This window comes from Gracilinanus agilis, chromosome 2 (genome assembly GCF_016433145.1).
Source record: "Gracilinanus agilis isolate LMUSP501 chromosome 2, AgileGrace, whole genome shotgun sequence".
NCBI classification, from domain to species: Eukaryota; Metazoa; Chordata; class Mammalia; order Didelphimorphia; family Didelphidae; genus Gracilinanus; species Gracilinanus agilis.
In genome coordinates this window covers 475,757,431-475,776,195 of record NC_058131.1, presented here as the reverse complement: position 1 = coordinate 475,776,195, position 18,765 = coordinate 475,757,431, and the positions used below count along the sequence as shown (strand labels likewise).

General features: G+C 37.2%; 1 protein-coding gene across 1 annotated transcript in view; it reads left to right on the top strand.

Annotated features, from left to right (window-relative positions):
* MAP3K9 (mitogen-activated protein kinase kinase kinase 9) overlaps positions 1-18,765 on the top strand; it is a 121,598-nt gene that overhangs the window by 71,731 nt on the left and 31,102 nt on the right. The window contains exon 3 of the mRNA XM_044659969.1: positions 18,454-18,634. Within this exon, the coding sequence (XP_044515904.1) occupies positions 18,454-18,634 (181 nt within the window). The remainder of the gene's footprint in view (positions 1-18,453; positions 18,635-18,765) is intronic.

Genomic DNA, 18,765 nt, shown 5'->3' with positions numbered 1-18,765 from the left:
TCCTTTCCTTTCCTTTCCTTTCCTTTCCTTTCCTTTCCTTTCCTTTCTTTTCTTTTCTTTTCTTTTCTTTTCTTTTCTTTTCTTTTCTTTTCTTTGCCCCAGCTCTAGGACAAGGGGACAAATTAGAAGGCAGGAACCCACAGGAACCTTTTAGAATATAGATACAGAAAGAGAAAGACTCCTGAGGATTCAGTTATATTTTATATATTTTAAGCTGCGTGGTGTAATGGTTATAATCACAGCTATCTGTTACTGCTGACTTTTATGACATTTTCAATTTTGTAATGCTTTTTACATATATTATTTCATTTGGTCCTCCATAACAATGCCGTTGAGGTAGGTGCTATGGCAGATTTTCCATTTTGCAGGCGAGGCTTTGTGACTTGCCCAGGGTCACACAACTTTTGTATCAGAGGTAGGATTCAGACATTGGTCTCTCCTGATGATTTGTACCACATCTCACTGACTGTTGTGGGTGGAATGAGCCTCGGACCAGGAATTCTCTTTCTGCCTCTTCCATTCGCTAGCTGTGCCACCTTGGGTTTGTCAGAAACTTTCTGGGTCTTTGTTTCCTCATGGATGCAATGATGGGATTGGATGAGACAATCTCCAAAACCACATCCAATTTGGGCATTTTATTATTCTGCATGGAAGGCTTCTGGTTGCATGTGACTAAAAACGATAGCCTGACTCTTTTCGACATCACAGGGGTCTAGTGTGGAGCCCTGTTGATGTGCTAGGATTAGGTTAACCCAACTTTGATTGGTATCTTCCGTCTGTCTTTGGCATGCGTCACTCCTCGGAAGAGAGGGAGAGGCTTAGAGACTGGGAGTCTGGCACCTCTGAGCCTTCCCTAAGCAGCAGGAGGTGGAGACAGCAGTGGGCCAGCAGCCAGGAGAGGCTAGGGGAATTTGTGCTGGCTTTGCCCTCTCTGGGTGGCAATGATGGATGAGTCACGAGTTCAGGCAGTCTGTCCCTGCTGAGTCAGCATGAGACAGCCCAGGACCTGGTTCTGCACATTGGCAGCTGGCAGGTTGGTTTTTCTGGGATGTCAGGGTGTAGACGAGCTCTGAGCCTTTCCATACCCGCCTTCTTCTAGTGTCTGTCTGTCATCTCTCCATGCATCAATTTTTTTTGTTTACTTATTTATTGCCTATTTTATTTGCTTTCTTTTCAATCACAAGAGACACTACAAGGAGAATGGCACCTCCATTTCTATGTTCCCTGCTTATATTAAATAAAAGGGATTCTTTTTCTCTTCTGATCTTCCCCTCCTCACTTTCTTTGAGAAACAGTCTGTTTTCTTTTTTCCAGAACAGTTTGTAATACTTCTGTTCCTCTCTCTTAGGGCAGAATAATCATATCTAAATCCCTTTGGCCTTCTGACTTAGTGGTTCTGCCCTTAGAATGCTAAGGAATCTCAGATGGCTGAATGGGACTTGGCTCTCCTGAATGTATAACCATGCTATTAATAAAAGTGAAAAAATGGCATTGTCTTAGAATTGGAGATTTAAGGCTGGAAGAGACCTTAGAGGCCATCAAATCCAACTCCCTCATTTTAGAGATAAGGAAGCTGGTATCCAGAGCTACTCTTTGAGGCAGATTTTGAACTCAGATCCTCCTGTCTCCAGTACTCTATCCTCTGTGGCACCAGTAGAATGTTGAGTCTTATGGGGGGCCTTAGAGATCCTCTCTATTTTTCTCCCTAAAGATGGAAAAACCGAGACTTAGAGAGAATCGTTGTTCATGTAGGAATTTGGATAAGATTTCTTCTGAGGGTCCTTCCAAGTCAAAGATTCTAAGTATTGGAGAAGTACCCAGATCACACAGATTGTTAGTAGCTTAATTGGAAATAGAATCTTGGTCTCCTGCTTCTGGTTCTAGATTGTTTACTCATGTTAGGATGGAAGAGAGCTGTGGTATGGATGGATCAATGACTGAACCTAGATATGGTAGAAAGAAACAAAAACATCTGTGTACATTGATGGATTTCTCTTCTTGCATACCTGCTTAGCATGTTCTCCCATCATGAGGGATCCTAGCGCTTTTCAGAGGAAATAGCCTAAAAAGATGGTTCTGAAACAAGGCAGATCCTTGCAGGTACAATTTTTTTCTTCTTGTTCTTAACTTCACCTTTCCTTTTTCTTATCCTGAATGGATTTCAGGAATCTCAAAATTTGGGACTAGAAGGAAATCCTAAAGATCATCTAGTTCTATCCTCCCTCTCAGTTTACAGGTAAAGAAACTGAGGCTCATAGAGGATGATTTCCCCCAGATCACATAGGTAGGAAGTCATGAAGGCAGCATTTGAATCCAACTTCTTGTTCTGCAGCCAGTGATTTCTTTTTTCCTAGGGGAAAACAATAATGTTCTGAACCAAGTATTGGAGCAAGGGATTGAAAAGATATATATTGACTTTTGGTTGCATCTTGCTTTTGCTGCATCTCTCAGCTACTAGCACTTCCAGAATCCTTAGATTCATGGCATGTCAGAACAAAAATAGAACTTGGATTTTGGTAGCTAGGGTAATGAAGGCACTGAGAAGATGGTAGATTGCACAATTTGTTCATTGCAAAGATAGTACCAGAGTCCAAATTTTTGTACTCCTGGTTTGGTGTTCTTGGCTTTGTACCATTCTGTTACACCCCCTGTACATTCTGTATACCCAGAATGACTGCCTCTCTTTCATACCCTAATTACATTTCATTTTTCCAAGTTATAAAATGATTGTACTAAAACTATTCCTTTCCTAAGACTATATGTATATATGTACATATATATGTATACATATACACATATGTATATACATACTCCCACACACATACATATAGATATAGTTATGGATATCCTCTCTCCAGAGAATGCCACTCCTCTATCTCCAGTCTCCACTTGAGGCAACTGGGTGGTACAATGGATAGTGTTGGACCTAGAATCAGGAAATTGAGGTCAACTCTAGCATCAGACACTTATCTTTCTCGAGACTAGGAAAAAAGCAGCCATTCCACCAACGTGAGTCATTCAGGCACAGAGTAAACAATTGTAGAGTCCAAGGCACTTAGGAACTCTGGTCCCTTCTTGTGATTAAAGATGAATAATAAATAAGTAAAATCTCAAAATGATAAATCATTAATCAAACTTAATGTTGCCATTAGCTTCTGATCCAAATTCTAAAAGATGAGACCTCTAAATAACAATACTAAATCTAAGAAGGAATAGCCTCCTTTTTTTCTTTAAGGTTCTCTCCTCCATCTAGAAATCAAATTTGGAACCACAGATATATTCAAGGCACTTATCCTATATCATCTGTGATGCCTTCCATGACTGCCTGAGGTGATGTGGTAAAGCAAACTAGCAGATTCTTGGACTACAAATAAGAAGGCCTGTTCAAATCCCATCTCTGACACTTATTAGATGTGTTACCCTGGACAAGTCACTTCCCTTTTAGATGATTTATTTTCCCTATTTGTGATGAGAAGATTGGACCTCTAAGTCCCCTTATAGTTCTAATTCAAGGATTCTAGATCTTAAGATTCTAGAATTTTATAAAGCCTAGCTCTGACACTGGGCAAATTACTTCACCTCTTTGAATTTCAGTTTTCTCATCTGTAGTAGGGGGATATTACATCCCATGGGAGAGAATTGAAAGAGAAATGCTTTGTAAACCAAAAACTGCTAATATGAATTTTAGTTTTGATTATTTCAGCACTCTAAAGGATCTCCCGTGTCACTGATATACCATCTCCCAACAGTACATGCCACTTAAAAATTTTTTTAATTGTCATGTAAAACATACTTCCATGTTGTTCATTGTTATAAGAGCACACTCATACATAATCAAAACCCCAAAATAAAACCTTAAATACCCTGATGTGAAAGGTGACTCCAATAGTTCTTTCTCTGGAAGTGGATACCATTCCTCATCATATTTTTCAGGTTTGTCCCAAATTATTGCATTGCTGAGAATAGCCAAGTTTTCAGAGATAATCATTGTCCAATATTGCTGCTATTGTGTACAATGATCTCCAAGGTCTGCTTATTTTGCTCTGCATCAGTTCCTGTAGATCTTTCCAGCTTTTTCTGAAATCATTTTGTTTATCATTTTTTATAGCACAATAGTATTCCATTATCAACATGTACCACAATTCGTTCAGCCATTCCCCAATTGATGGACAGCCCCTCAATTTCCAATTCTTTGCCACCATAAAAAGAACAGCTATAAATAATTTCTGAACAAGTAGGTTCTTTCCCATTTTTTAATATCTCTTTGGAATACAGACCTAGTAGTGGCATTATTGGATTGAAGGAGTACCTGCTACTTTGGAATTCCATCTTTTTGTCTTGTGCAGTTCTTCTCTGTGTACTTCCATAAATCCTCCATAGATCTTCTACCCAACATCCTGAAGAACTTCTTCTATGTCTTTAAAAAAACACCTGATACCTTCCATCTGAGAATCAATACTGTGTATTGTTCCAAGGTAGAAGAGTGGTAAGAACTAGACAGTGGTGGTGGTGGTGGTGGTGGTGGTGGTGGTGGTGGTGTTAAGTGACTTGCCCAGGGTAATATAGGATGTGTCTGAGGCCAGATTTGAATCCTGGATCTCCCATCTCTAGGCCTGGCTCTTAATTCGCTGAGTCATCTGACTGCTCCCTATAGCTCTTTTTTAATTTAATTAAATTAAATTTTTTATTGATTAAGAAAAATTTTCCATGGTTACATGATTCATGTTCTTTCCATCCCTCCCTATGCCTCTTAAAAATTATCTTTTTCTGGTTTTACTTCATACAAGTGATTATTCTCTCACTTAAAAACTTTTTTCTCATTGATATGATTTGGTTCACAGAAGATAGAGAGATACAATAACAGCATCAGTTGTTAATATTGAATGTTGATCAGCGGGAACGACTAGTCCCTGAGTAGAAATAGAGAGATGGAAACAATTTATTTTGCTCATTCTGTCCTCTTTCCTGGGAATGCCACTTCTTAGTCTCTGTCTTAGGCAACTAGGTGGCACAATGGATAGAGCACTGGACCTAGATTCAGGAAGATGAATTCAAATCCAGGCTCAGACACTTACCAGATTCCATGATCCTGGGAAAGCCATTTATCTTCTGTATGCTTCAGTTTCTTCATATGAAAAATGGGGATAATAGTAGAGCTACTTCCCAGAGTTGTTTTGAAGATACAGTGAGTTAATATTTGTAAAGTGATTTGCAGATCTATAAATATGAACAGTAAATTCTTGCAGCCTAGCACAAATGATACTTCTTCCATAATATATTTCCCTGTACCTTCAAATGGAAGTGATCTTTTGCTCCTTTGAAGCACCATTGGACTTTGTTCCTATCTTATGATATGTGTCATATTCTCTTAGGTAGCACAATTATTCGTATACTCATAGCCTTTAGTAGAGTGTAAACTTTTCCACCGTAGTATCTGTCTTTATTCTTTGCATTTCCAAAAGAATCCAGAAGATGTCTTGAACATAGGAGTATAGATTTAGAGCAGGAAGAGAACTTTGAGCTTCTTAGTGTGTCTAACTCTCTCACTTTTCAGATGAGGAAACAAAGACCCAAAGAGATTGAATGACCTGTTCAAGGTCACACAGGTAGTTAGATAGGATTAAAACTCAGATTCTGTGATTCAAGCTATGTTTCTCTGTACCATATGGTAAAATTTTAAAATTTTCTAGGGACTAACAAAGCATTTGAAATCTGCATTTGTTATTCCTTGGTCTCATTATGTGATTGTCCTACCCCCTTTTTTATCATCATACCTTTCCTGGATGACATCTTTATGTCATATGTGTATAATTCATAGTTGTTAACCCCTGCAGCCTACTTATGCCTTTTATACATGTTTTCATTGTCCTTTGAGTCACCCACAATTTTGATTCTTCAGAGATTATTGAATTCCATGATTCACAGCCATAAAGCCTCACTAGGAGAATATTAATTTTTAAAAGGTATATTATTTTTATTTCAGGAATCATTTTGAAAAAGTTGAAAATGCTGTCCAGTTTCCCAGATGCCATCCAGTCCCTTTTCTTCCCATGCATTTGTATGACTGAAGATGTGGGCTACTGTAGAGGAGGGTTTGCAAATGCCTATTTCCTTCTCACATTTTTTAGGCCATTTTCAATAGATGGACTGATAAAAATCCATCTATTGGATTTTAGATAGATAAAAATCATAAAGATTTTATGTAATGTCTTTAAATGAGAAAGTAGTTATATGGGATGGGAGTTATTGATTTCCTCTTGATACTCATTTTAGGGAGTAATAATATCAACCTTTATTTCCATTTCCTCATAATGAATAGTGGAGTCTGAGATATTAAAAGCTCAATATGGTACTTGCACTATTGTCCAATGTAACAATTGGTCATAGAAAAAGACATTTTCATTTTAAAATTTGTTTATTGCCCTTCCACTATTATTTACAAGATGCTCTTAGTGTGACGTAACTCAGTTGCGTCCTATGCCAAGGTTTCTGAACAATCTTTTTTCCTTCTACCACCTTTCAATGGTTTAAAAAGCAGTACTGCTCACAGTCTTCTATGGATCCTCTCTGTTATCTATTGCAAATAAGTTCATATTTTAAACATATGCTCCCCTTGGCTAATATGTCTATCTGCTTGACAACAAGTTGTGTTTTTTGACTGAGGTAACTTCTGGGCCTTTTTAGTTTGATGCCATGGATAGAAAAACTAGCATCAGAATCAGGAAGCCTTGCATCCAAGTCCTGTCTTACATATATACTGTCTTGTGTCTTTGGGCAAGACCTTTAACTTCTCAATGCTCTAGGTAACTGTTCAAAACAAAAAAAGTTTCAGATAAAATGCTATCTTGCATTAGGAAATGAATTTTCCTCACTGGGAAATTCCCAATAAAATCACATGTCCATTCTGTTTGATTTTTTTTCTCCTGGTGCTATAAGTTTGCTGATATCAAAATTCTGTGATCTCATATGAATCTAGATTGTTGGTGACCCAAAGGAAAATGGAGAGATGCGCCATGGTTAGAAAAGTGGGCCATACTTGTGAAGCTGATTTTTGGAGCCTGAGGATAAGAATTCCCATTTGTCCCTATTGAATTTCATTTGATTATATCCTGCTTTATTCTGTGTCTTTTAGATCAAGACTCTGTCCTCCAGTATCCTTCTCCAGTTTGGATCATTTGCAAATGTGTTGGACATGCCATCTTTGCCTTGATGCAAGTCACTGATTAAACTGTTAAACAGAACAGAGACAAGCACAACTTACTCAGGGAAATCCTTTGGAGAGCTGCTAAACTGGCACTGAATTCTTACAAACTTGCCTTTGTTGGTCATTCAACCAGTTCTGAATCCTTTTAATTGTATTATCATCTAATCCACATCTCCATCTTTTCCATGAGGACAGTATGAGATACTTTAATAAATGGTTTACTGAAATCTAGGTAAACTATGTCTACAGCTTTCTTCTGATCTACTATCTCAGTAACCACGTAAAAAAAAATAAGGTTAATATGGCATGTTCTGTTTTTAGTGAAGGCATGCTCTTTCATACTAATACTACCTTTTCAAAGATGTTTACTGGTATTCAAGTGATTTGTTCAACAACTGTTCCAGGAGGGAAAGTACACTCACTGGACTATAGTATGCAAACTGTTTTTCTCTATCCCCCCATTTTTTAAATAGGAACATTACTGTGTACATACATTTTAAAACTTCATTTATAGTAAAACTGAAAATATTAAGAAATAATATTCTTCTTTAAAACTCTTTCTAGTCTCTTGGGAAAGCTCTCTTGGAAAGCTGGGTAATAGAGGGCAAAAAGACTTTTATTAGGGAACTGGATTATGGGTGATATTAAAGAATAACTCCACATCTTTATCTCTTGGAGCTGTGTGGCAGCTAGAACCCACCTTTTTCCATTGAGAAAAGATTATGATATCAGTGAAAGGGAGGCACTCCCTTTGTTTAACTCCTGGAGTGAGAGGAGTGATCCTGAAGGAATGGAATCTCTTTAATACTGAAATTAAACTCAGATTGTATTTTAAGCATTTTTTTTTACCTTTTCAAGATTTCTAAAAATGTTACCTGAAATCTTCTTGGGGCAGAATCTTGTCTTATTACATGGAGGACTCTGCCAGTTTGGACTTCTCTTTTTTTCAAGCTTGAAATGACTTGGATAGAGATTAAAGATAAGATAAAGAGAAAGATTAAATGAATTTCTTTTTGGCAGACCTGAACCTAAAAACATAAAGTACAATATTTATTTGATCTTCCCTCATTCTCCATAATCTTAAAAAAATTTTTTCCCTATAAAATGAAGGGTCTGAACTAAAAAATATCCATGGTCTTTCATGTAACTGGGTTTAATAGCCATTCATTAAACATAAACCTTAGGAATATGAAGAAATGTAGAAAAACAGTCCTTGCTCTCAGAGAGCTCATAGTCTAATGGAGTAGAAAATATGTAAACAATCATGTAAAAAAACATTCATATACAGAAATCATTTTTTGTAGTGACTCAGCAATTACATCCACTAATTTCTTTAGTATCTTGTAATTCATCTGCATTAAGTGGTCTGAATTCATCAAAGATAACTAGGTACTTACTCTTACTGCCTCCTTATTTGTCAGCGTGTTGTTTAGTCATCTCAGTTATGTCCTATTCTTCATGACCCTTGGAAAAAATACTGGAGTGATTTGCCATTTCCTTTTCCAGCTCATTGTATAGAAGAGGAAACTGAGGCAAATGGGGTAACTGACTTGCCCAGGGTCACACAGCTAGGAAGTGTCTGAGGCTGGGTTTGAAATCAGATCTTCCCTACGCCATGCTTGGCAACCTATCCACTGTGCCACACATCCACTTGTCACCTCTCTGGTAGATATTTTGGTTGTGTTCCTTCTAATGCAATAGTCATTCTTCTTGGCAGAGGAAAGAAAATCAAAATAAGAAACAGCTTTTCTTTTTTTTTTTTCTGTTGCTAGCTATGATCATTCTGCCAATTCTTTCCCCAGTATGTTACTCTTTGCTTCTTTCTCTGACCTTTTTTGGATGCTCTTTCCCCTGGCAGCTTCTTTAGTTCTACCATAAAATTTCTTAGAGAACATATTGCTTCTTCTGCAGAACATCCAACTTCCTGATTTAGCTTGCTAACGACAATTTTATCTGGGTGGCTGCTGCACATGCTACAGCTTCTTGGAGCCACAGATGAGAGTTGGGTAAAAGGTGGATGAGCAGCCTTTAAAAGGGTTTGGCTGCTCCTCCATGAACACCTCATATACCCCATAGAATAAATAGGAAATAATTAACAGAGGAAAAACAGTAGAATTAAGAAAGGTATTCTTTAAAAGATGAGATCTTAGTTGGAATTTAAAGGAAACTAGGAAAGTCAGTAGTCATAATTGAGGAGAAAGAGCATTCTAACATGGGGTACAGCCAAATTCCTGGAGCTGAGAATTCGGAATGAAAAAAAAAAGCCGTTCAGCAAAACCAACTAACCCTAGCTGATCTTATATACAATTTTTCAGACCCATAGGCCCTCATCTCTTCAAAGAGGGAAAGGAAGTGTATTTTCCCACCTCTTCTCAAAAGTCAAGCTTGATCATTATAATTATGCAATGTTCATTTTCACTCCTTTAGTTCTTTCCTTTTAACTTATTGTACGCATTGTGTATATTGTTTTCCTGACTTTTGCTATCTTTATTTTTATCTGTTTATATGTATTCCCATGTTCCCTGAATCCTTCATATTTGTAGTTTCTTACAACATGGTCATATCATGTGCCACAATTTGAATCCTGGATATGAAATCAGAGATCCAGGGTTCAAATCCCATTTCTGACACCTGTGTGACTTAAGCTCCCAAACATCAGTGTTGATTATTGTATCTGGGCTGTAGTTTTTATACTTGATCATTAAATCAGTTCTATTTTTTATGTACTAGCAATATTGTAAAGACAAATAAATTTGAAAGACTTATGAACTCTGATCAATGCAGTGACCAACCACAAATCTAGGCAAGCAGTGATGAAACATGCTGATCGACTCAGGGTGCAAAATTACACACACACACACACACACACACACACACACACACACACACACGTATGTATTTGGACAACACTGGAATTTGTTTTATTATGCATATTTATTACAAGAGCTTTTTTACTTTCTTGTCTCCTTTTTCCCCTTTTCTCTTTCTCTCTCTCCATTCCTTCCTTCCTTCCTTCCTTCCTTCCTTCCTTCCTTCCTTCCTTCCTTCCTTCCTTCCTTCCTTCCTTCTTTCCTTCCTTCCTTCCTTCCTTCCTCTCTCTCTATCTCCCTCTCCCTGTCTCTCTCTCTCTCATTCTGCTCTTCCTCTCCCTCCCCCCTCCCCCATCTGTTTCTCTCCTTCTTCCTTTCTTTTCCAAGCAGGTGTGAGGTAGGAGGGAGAGAAAATAAATTATGTTGATTAAAACTTTTAAGTTAAAAAAATTTTAAATGAAGGATTAACTCAGATACTTTCCATTTATTGCAGTGATGTGACTGGAACTCATTCTGTGTGTGTGTGCGTATATGTTCATCTATTTGATATAGGTAGCCATTGGCAATGTTTTCCTTATAGCCTGAGAAGGTTATTGTGAGGTTCAAGTGAGATAATGTATCTAAAATGCTTTTCAGACCTTAAAATATTATATGAATGTCAGTGATAAATATTATTAGTCATTGTTATTTTTTATGCACTTGTTGGTATGTCCCCTAAATCATATTGGTTTCAGGGTAATGGCAATGAGTTTATCAGGGATGCATAGGGCAGGGAGAACAATCTCATTTATGTAACATGATTTGAGGGACCTGATTAAACTCTTCTGCCCCAAAGTATTTTCCTCACTACATAATGGGATATGACTCAAGTCTTGCCATCAATTTGGTTGAGTCTTGAAGTGAGTATATCTTTTCAACAAATATACCTGAAGGGGAAATAACTTGGGCTGGATTCTTTTTTTGGAACATTGAAATAATGAGGCAGATGTGGAATTTTTGCTTTCTAATGCTAGGATTTATTTAAGGAAGGCTGTCTAATTAAGCAAAGATACTCAGAGAAGGGCCTCTGAACAGCTGGCAGGTGTTGTACATGCGGAGACACATTTGACCAGAACCATAACAGAGAGCAGCTTGTGTGAGGTGAGGTCTCATCAAATCTAGAAAGCTGTTGGGTCCTTCCTTGCTGAAAGCTTGACCACCCAGATGCTACTGTAGTCCTTATTAGGGCCGGTTAGCTACATATTTTGTTTTGTAGGCTATTTTGGATAGCTTCCTGAAGTGCTTAATTAGAGCAAATTTGTTGGCAGGAGGAGGGGGGGTTATATAATAGGGTCACCTAGCAGATGTCCCTTACAAAAACCTCCTTCCACATTAGTAAACTATATTATACCTTTGCAAGGATGCATTGATAGGTAGCTGAAGGAAAGGCTCTCCTGGGAGAATGAGACATTGGGATGGCCAAGTGAAAGAGCCTCGGGCCCAAAGAGTAACTTGGCCTACTTTGGTTGTTTTGCCTGCAGCTAGGGCTAAATCATTATTAATTTGATTATGAAGTCTCTGCTACCTACATAGTTTCTATCCCTATTTAGCACCTAAATTAGCAAAGAGGCAGATTTCCATATCTTTGGTCTGTTGCCCTAAACCTCTTCCTCACTCGAGTCCATCTTCTACTTAGCTGCCAAAGTGATCTTCCTAAAGTTTAAGTCTGACCGTATCATCCCCTCTTCTCAGTAAGGCCCCCTTCTTGGGTGACTCCCTAATACCTCCAGGATCAAATATAAAATCCTCTGTTTGGTCTGTAGCACAATCTGGCCCCTACCTACCTTTCTAGATATCTTCTGTTTTACTTCTCTCTATGTACTTCCTTTTATGATCCAGTGAAAATGGGTTGGGGACTAAGCCAAGACCATTTCCTTGCCCTCCAAAATGGTTCTGGGGGAAAAGCACAATTCCTATTGCTTGCTCTTCGTGTTTCTCATATTCAGCACTTCCAATCCTGTGATAACTTCTGCCTGGCTGTCCCTCATGCCTCAAATGCTCTCCCTCCTCACCTCAGTCTCCTCAGTTTCCTGGCTTCCTTCAAGATTCAGTTTGAATCCTACCTTTGGCAAGAGACCTTTTACTTCCCCCTAGCCTGGTATACTAGTATTTTCCCTCTAAGATTACCTCCCATTTAATCTTTTTTTTTTTTTTTAATCCTTACCTTCTGTTTTAGTATCAATTTTTTTAACTCTTACTTTCCATCTTAGATTTAATATTGTGTATTGGTTTCAAGGTAGAAGAGTGCTAAGGGCAAGGCAATGGGGGTTAAGTGACTTGCTCAGGGCACACAGCTGGGAAGTGTGTGAGGTCACATTTGAAACCAGACTCTCCCAGCTCTACATTTGGCTCTGAAACCACTGAGTTCTCTGGTTGCCCCCAAGAATCCATTTTAAGGGAGAAGAATGGAAAAGGCTAGGTATTTGGGGTTCAGTGACTTGGCCAGAGTTAGACAACTAGGAAGTGTCTTAAAGCCAAATTTGAACCCAGATCCTCCCAACTCCAGGTCTAGCATTTTATCTGCCCTGCTTCCTCTATAATTTTAATTTGTTTTTGTCTGCCCCATTAGAAATTGAGTTTCTTGAGGATAAGAACTCTTTTTTAAACCTTTGTATCCTCAGCACTTAGCACTTTGCATAGAATTTAATAATTGCCTGTTGACAGACTGACTTTGGAGTTCTGAGAGTTTCCTGTGCACAGGGTTCCAAGAAACTGATGCTGGTTAGTGTCCAATGTCCTTCACATATTCCATTATGGAGAGACCTGTGTGGCAACTCTTCTGCCCATTTCCTACCTTTCAAAATGGGGGCTCTTGCCACTGGTGCTTAGAAGCTTCTTCTCTTCCTTTGAGAACACATTGCCCAGCTAGAAAAATGTTCTTGAATGCTGGTTGGTTGTTTGTTTTCCTAAATATGCCAACTAAGTATTTTTATCTAATAGGTAGTAGTAATAAAGCAATGCCTCCCATGGAGAATTTTTCGACTCTTCCTAGCTTATGGCATGTAGCACTCAGTTTCCATTAGTGCTTCAGGGTGTTTTTGTCTTACAGAAAGCTCCTCTCAGAGGAATGTACTTTCTACTGGAACCATTTTGGTGGGTGAAGGAGTGGTCTTGGCTCAGTCCCAAGTACAGTTCTGAGTATTCCTCTGTTGGTGCTTCTGGATATGCAGACTAAAAAGATGAGGGAGGAAGAAGATAATCACAGAATCAATTAGCTCTGGAAGGGAAAAATTTTTACATTTTGACTTTAAAACATTTTTATTGATATCTTTAAAAATGTTTTTAAATTCTGGATTTAAAAACAAGAACATTTAAATAAAATATTAATGTATTTATTAATTGTTATTGATGATAATACATAAGTAAACCAAAAAAACTATTTTAATAAAAAGACTAGAAAAGAAGAATGTATACAAAACTATGAATCTCCCATTGTTGTTGGTGAATTGTTTCAGTTGTGTCCAGATCTTCATGACTACATTTTGGGCTTTTCTTGGCAGATATACTGGAGTGGTTTGCCATTTCCTTCTCCATTTCATTTTATAGATGAAGAAACTGTGGCAAACAGGGTTAAGTGATTTACAGTCACGCAGCTAAAATGTGTTTGAGGCCAGATTTGAACTCATGAAGATGAATCTTTCTGATTTCAACCCTAGTGCTCTCTATCCACTGTGCCACCTAACTGCTCATGAAGGTCTTACATGCTTTTTAACATGCTAAATTTAACTTGATGTTAATACACTGCTCTGCTTGTCTGACTTCCCTTTTGACCTTTCTGCTGTTCTGTTTCTAAAAATGTTTCCTTAAGAGCCTTTCCTTGAAAAATGTGTCTTTTTGTGTGTGTCATCACTTTCATTGCCTACCAACTTTGCCTCCTTCATAACAAGTGAGTTTAGTGAAAACAAATTAATGCATTGTTCTTGTCTACCAAGAGGTAAGGATCATAGTCTTCTGAAATCATGATTGGTCATGGTATTATCTGAGTTTTCAAGCCTTTTCAGGTTATTTTCATACATTATTGCAGTCATTATATGTTTTTCTTCTGGTCCTGCTGTCTTTACTTTGCATCAGTTCATGTAAGTATTTCCAAATTTCTTTGGATCGATCATTTATCATTTTTGTGGTCTAATAATATTTTATCACTTAAGCCAGCCATTCTCCAGTTGATCTGAACCCTTTTTTATTTCCAGTTCTTTGCTATAAAGAGCTGCTATAAATTTTTATGAACATATGGATCATATGATCATAGATTTCCCTTTGTTTTTGACCACTTTGGGATATAGTGGTACTTATTGGTTTTATTGCTGGATCAAAAAGTACATAAAGTTTAGTGATTAGGGACTGGGAAGATTAAGTTTCAAATTGCTTCTCAAAATGATTGGACCAGTTCATAGCTACCTAATAATATGTTTGTTTTCTGAAAGTTCCTTCAGCAATTGTAATTTTTCTTCTTTGGGCATTTCACTGACTGCCCTCCATGCCTGGAATTCTCTTCTTCCTTATCTCTCTCTCTCCTGTATTCTCTAGGATTCTTCAAGTCCCTGCTAATATTCCACCTTCTACAATAAACCTTTCTCAGTTCCTTCTTAATGCTAAATCCTTTCTTCTATTATTTATAACTTATCCTGTATCTAGTTTGTTTATTCAAATTTGCATGTCGTCTCATTAAATTATTGGCTATTTGAGAGTAGGGGCTAGTTTTTTGCTTGCTTTTTTCCTTTTGTATCCTCAGTGCTTTGCAAAGTGCCAAGCACCTTGTAGGTACTTAGTAATTGTGTGTTGATTGACTGACTGATATGTGTATAGCATCTTAGAGTTGTAATTTGAATCTTTCTTAGTGGTTTGGAACATTTCTTTCATATGATTGTTGATAGCTTATTTTCATCTTTTGGGAGAAACCTGATTGATTCTATTGTACATTTATTTATTAGTGAATGGCTCTTTTTCTTATATATTTGTTATCAATCCTCTACTTACCTTGACTATCAGAATAATATCAGATATATTTACTACAAATATTTTCCCCATCTAACTGTTTTCCTTTAAAATCTAACTTTGTTAAAGCTTTTCAGTTTTATATATTCAAAATTCTTTCCTTTATCTTTATGTTGTCTAACTCTAATTTGATAAAGAATTCTTCCCCAATCCACAGTTATGAAAATTACCTTCTTCCTTGATCCTGCTCCATTTATTTTAATGTTTACACTTTTATATCTAAGTCCTGGGTCTATTTGGGGCCAATTGTGGTGTATTATGTGAGATGTTGGTCTTAACCTAATTTCTGCCTGACTGCTTTTCAGTTTTCTTGGCAGTTTTTGTCAAACATTTGTCCTTCCCTAAGTAGTTGGTGTCCTTGGGTCTATCAAATATGATGCTGTTAAGTTTGATTGCTTCTGGATCTTATTAACTTAATCTGTTCCAGTGATCATCTTTAAAAAAATACCTTATACTGAATAGTTTCAGTGATAACTGATTTATAGAATAGTTTGAGCCCTGTTTCTTACTAGATCCCTTTCATTAGTGCTTTCCCCACCATTATTTGCTTTACATTTTTATGCTATTCCTCTAGATGATTTTGTTATTATTTTTTCAAGTTCTATAAAATAGTCCTTTGATAGTTTGATTGTGATGACACCAAACTAATTTGACTAGTATTATCACTTTTATTACATCAGCATGGCCTAATCATGATCAATTTTTATCTTTGTCATTTTTATTTTCCTTTATTTCTATTGAGTATTTTGCCCTTGTATTTATATAAGCCTTCAGTCCACCATGGTAGATGGATATATACATTTTTATGCGGTCTATGGTTATTTGAATATAATTTCTTTTTCCATCTTTTCTTGCTTTTAAAACAAAGTCTAATGATTTTCATGGGGTTTCTTTTATATTCTTCCACCATTCAGAAATTATTTATCATTCCAATTCATTTTTTAGTTGATTCTCCAGGATTCTCTAAATTCATCTGATGATTTGCAAAAAAAGCTATCTTTTCCATCTTTACCTATGCTTATTCTCTCAATTTCTTTATCTTGTCTTTTTGCAATAGCTAGCAGATATCTTTTATTTTTATATCACCTTCCTTTCTGAATGTCTCTCCATCCCTTATACAATTTTCCCACATTTAGGAAGAAAGAATAATAATTCTTTAAAAAAGCATTTCAGTAAAAACAAGCTAACACATCACTTGGGTAGTATGTGCAATATTGCATACCTGTAGTCCCCCAACTCTGAAAAGAAGGGACCATTTCCCTCATTTGATGGATGAGGAAGCTAAGGTCCACAGAGGTAAACGATTTGCTTAAAGTGGTGCAATAAGTAGTAAGGCAAAACTTAAATTTGACCCTTAAGTCTGGTACTTTTTCACTACAACATTCTTTTTCATGTTTCCCCTCTTGAGCTCAGCTTTCTCGTTTGTAAAATGAAGATACTGTATTTATATGGTGATAGTGAGGGAAGTGTTTTGTAAGCCTTAAAGGATGATAAAATGGGAGCTGCTACTAAGTAATAAATAATCAGCCTTGAGAAGCTCAAAGGATTAGCATGTAGGGGACTCTTACAAATAGCAGTTGCAACTGGTGCAAACACCGCAGAATACCACCCAGAAAATACATTTGTTTCTCATCATAGATTTAGAGCTGGAAAGGACCTTGGGAGTCATCTAGTCCAACTGCTTTATTTTACAAATGAAGAAATTGAGGCCCAGAGTAATTAAGTGAGTTGTCCAAAGTCACGCAGATCATAAATTTCATCATCAATTTTCAAGCCTAATTCCGAATTCCTGAGATGTGCTTATGCCCTGCAGTTGCCAGATCCACAAAGATTCTCCTTTGTAATTAACCTTTGCAACTTGTGAAACAGTTAGTGGAAAGAGTGCTAGACACGGAGTCAAGAAGATATGGGTTCAAATGTGGCTTCAGACTCTTAGATATATGATGCTGAGCAAGTCAATTAACCTCTGTCTTCCTCAGTGTCCTCAAGTGTAAAATGGAGTTAATACTAGCACTTGTCTCCTAGAGTCATGGCGAGGAATTTTCGTCATCTTCCTCCTCATTCTTATACTCGTACTCGTCATCTTTATTATTATCATTGTCACATTTTTAGTGGGTAGGAAAATTAAAATAAATAAGTGATAGGCTATACTAATCAAAAAAGCTGTGGAATGGGAATAAGAGGCATTGAGTTCAAATCTTAGCTTTGTCACTTACTGTGTGTCCTAATGAAAGTCGCAACCTCTCTGGACCTTTTTCTTCATCTGTGAAATGAGGGAGGTCTAGATGATCTCTGAGGTTACTTCCACCTTGAAAACCATGAAACTAGGGTAGGAAAGACATTGGCATCCAGGGAAAAGCTTTTCTTAAGAAAAAAAAAAGATAGGAAAAGGTAAAGAAATCAGAATATTGCTCCAAAAACAATACCCCAAATGCCTCTTGCTTCATCTTTTAATCTTTCCCTTTTAACTCTCTGGATAATGTGAGGCCTGTGATAAAATCAGAGAGACCATTGTTAGGCATGAATTTAATGTTGACTTCCTATAAGAAAGGTCACATCTGATCTCAGGGCATCTTGTCCATTACACATTGACAAAACATTTTCACTTGCGAATTGTTGCTATTAACTCATGTGCCTAGGGGTCCATGGATCTCAGGACACATTTGTGTGAACAATTTTTTTAGCTGAAATAACTCATTCTGTAATGATGCCTAGTGAGGTGTTGGATGATTTAACAAATGGAAAGAAAAGAGGTTCCAGGTAGGCTGTCATATCTGTGGCATCTAGGAAAACAGCATGATACAGTTCAAGGTTATATGTACCCTCAGGGTGGTATGAGGAGCTTATTGAAGAGGTATAGGGAATATTTGGGACATAATCATATTTTCCTACTGAAATAACTCCTAAATAGAATTGTTGGTTTTAAAAAATAAAGTGTGTATTAGAGAGAGAACAACTTTATAACATTAAAAAATATTAGGTATGAATAAAGTTTTCTTTACGGGAATTAATCTCCTTGTTTTATTTCATTTCTTGTGGATGTATGCATGGCAACTTCTAGAATTTATTCTCTTTTTTTAATTGAATAAGGGGTATAGGGAAGGTTCACTAAAAGCCAAAGGGCATGCATACTGGAAAAGGTTGGAGACTTCTGGTGTAATGAAAAATAGAGTTGGACATGGAGTCAGAACAACTTGCTTTTAGTTTTAGCTCTAATATTTACTACCTGTGTATTTTGGGCAAGGCATTTAACCTAATTATTGGATAATAATGAGGAAAATACTTGCATTATTTCCCTTCCAGGGTCAATGTGTTTTAAAAATGGGACATTATTTAATAGGACCTATTTGTGTTATTCTGCTGATTGTTTCTCTTTTTTTCTTTGCTTTCTCTTTCCTTGTCCAGTATTGATCCTCCAGAAGGTTGAGAATGGAGACTTGAGTAACAAGATTCTGAAGATCACTGATTTTGGCCTGGCCCGGGAATGGCACAAAACCACCAAGATGAGTGCAGCTGGGACTTATGCTTGGATGGCCCCTGAAGTCATTCGCTCCTCCATGTTCTCCAAAGGCAGTGATGTGTGGAGGTAGGGACTGCTGTGTCCTCAGATCATTTCAGCTACCCAGACTTTTCAGGAATCTGAATACTGTTTAGGAGCATGGGATCCGCAAATTGGGTGAGAACCCCAAAATAGATGGATGATCTTTGAAACTCATA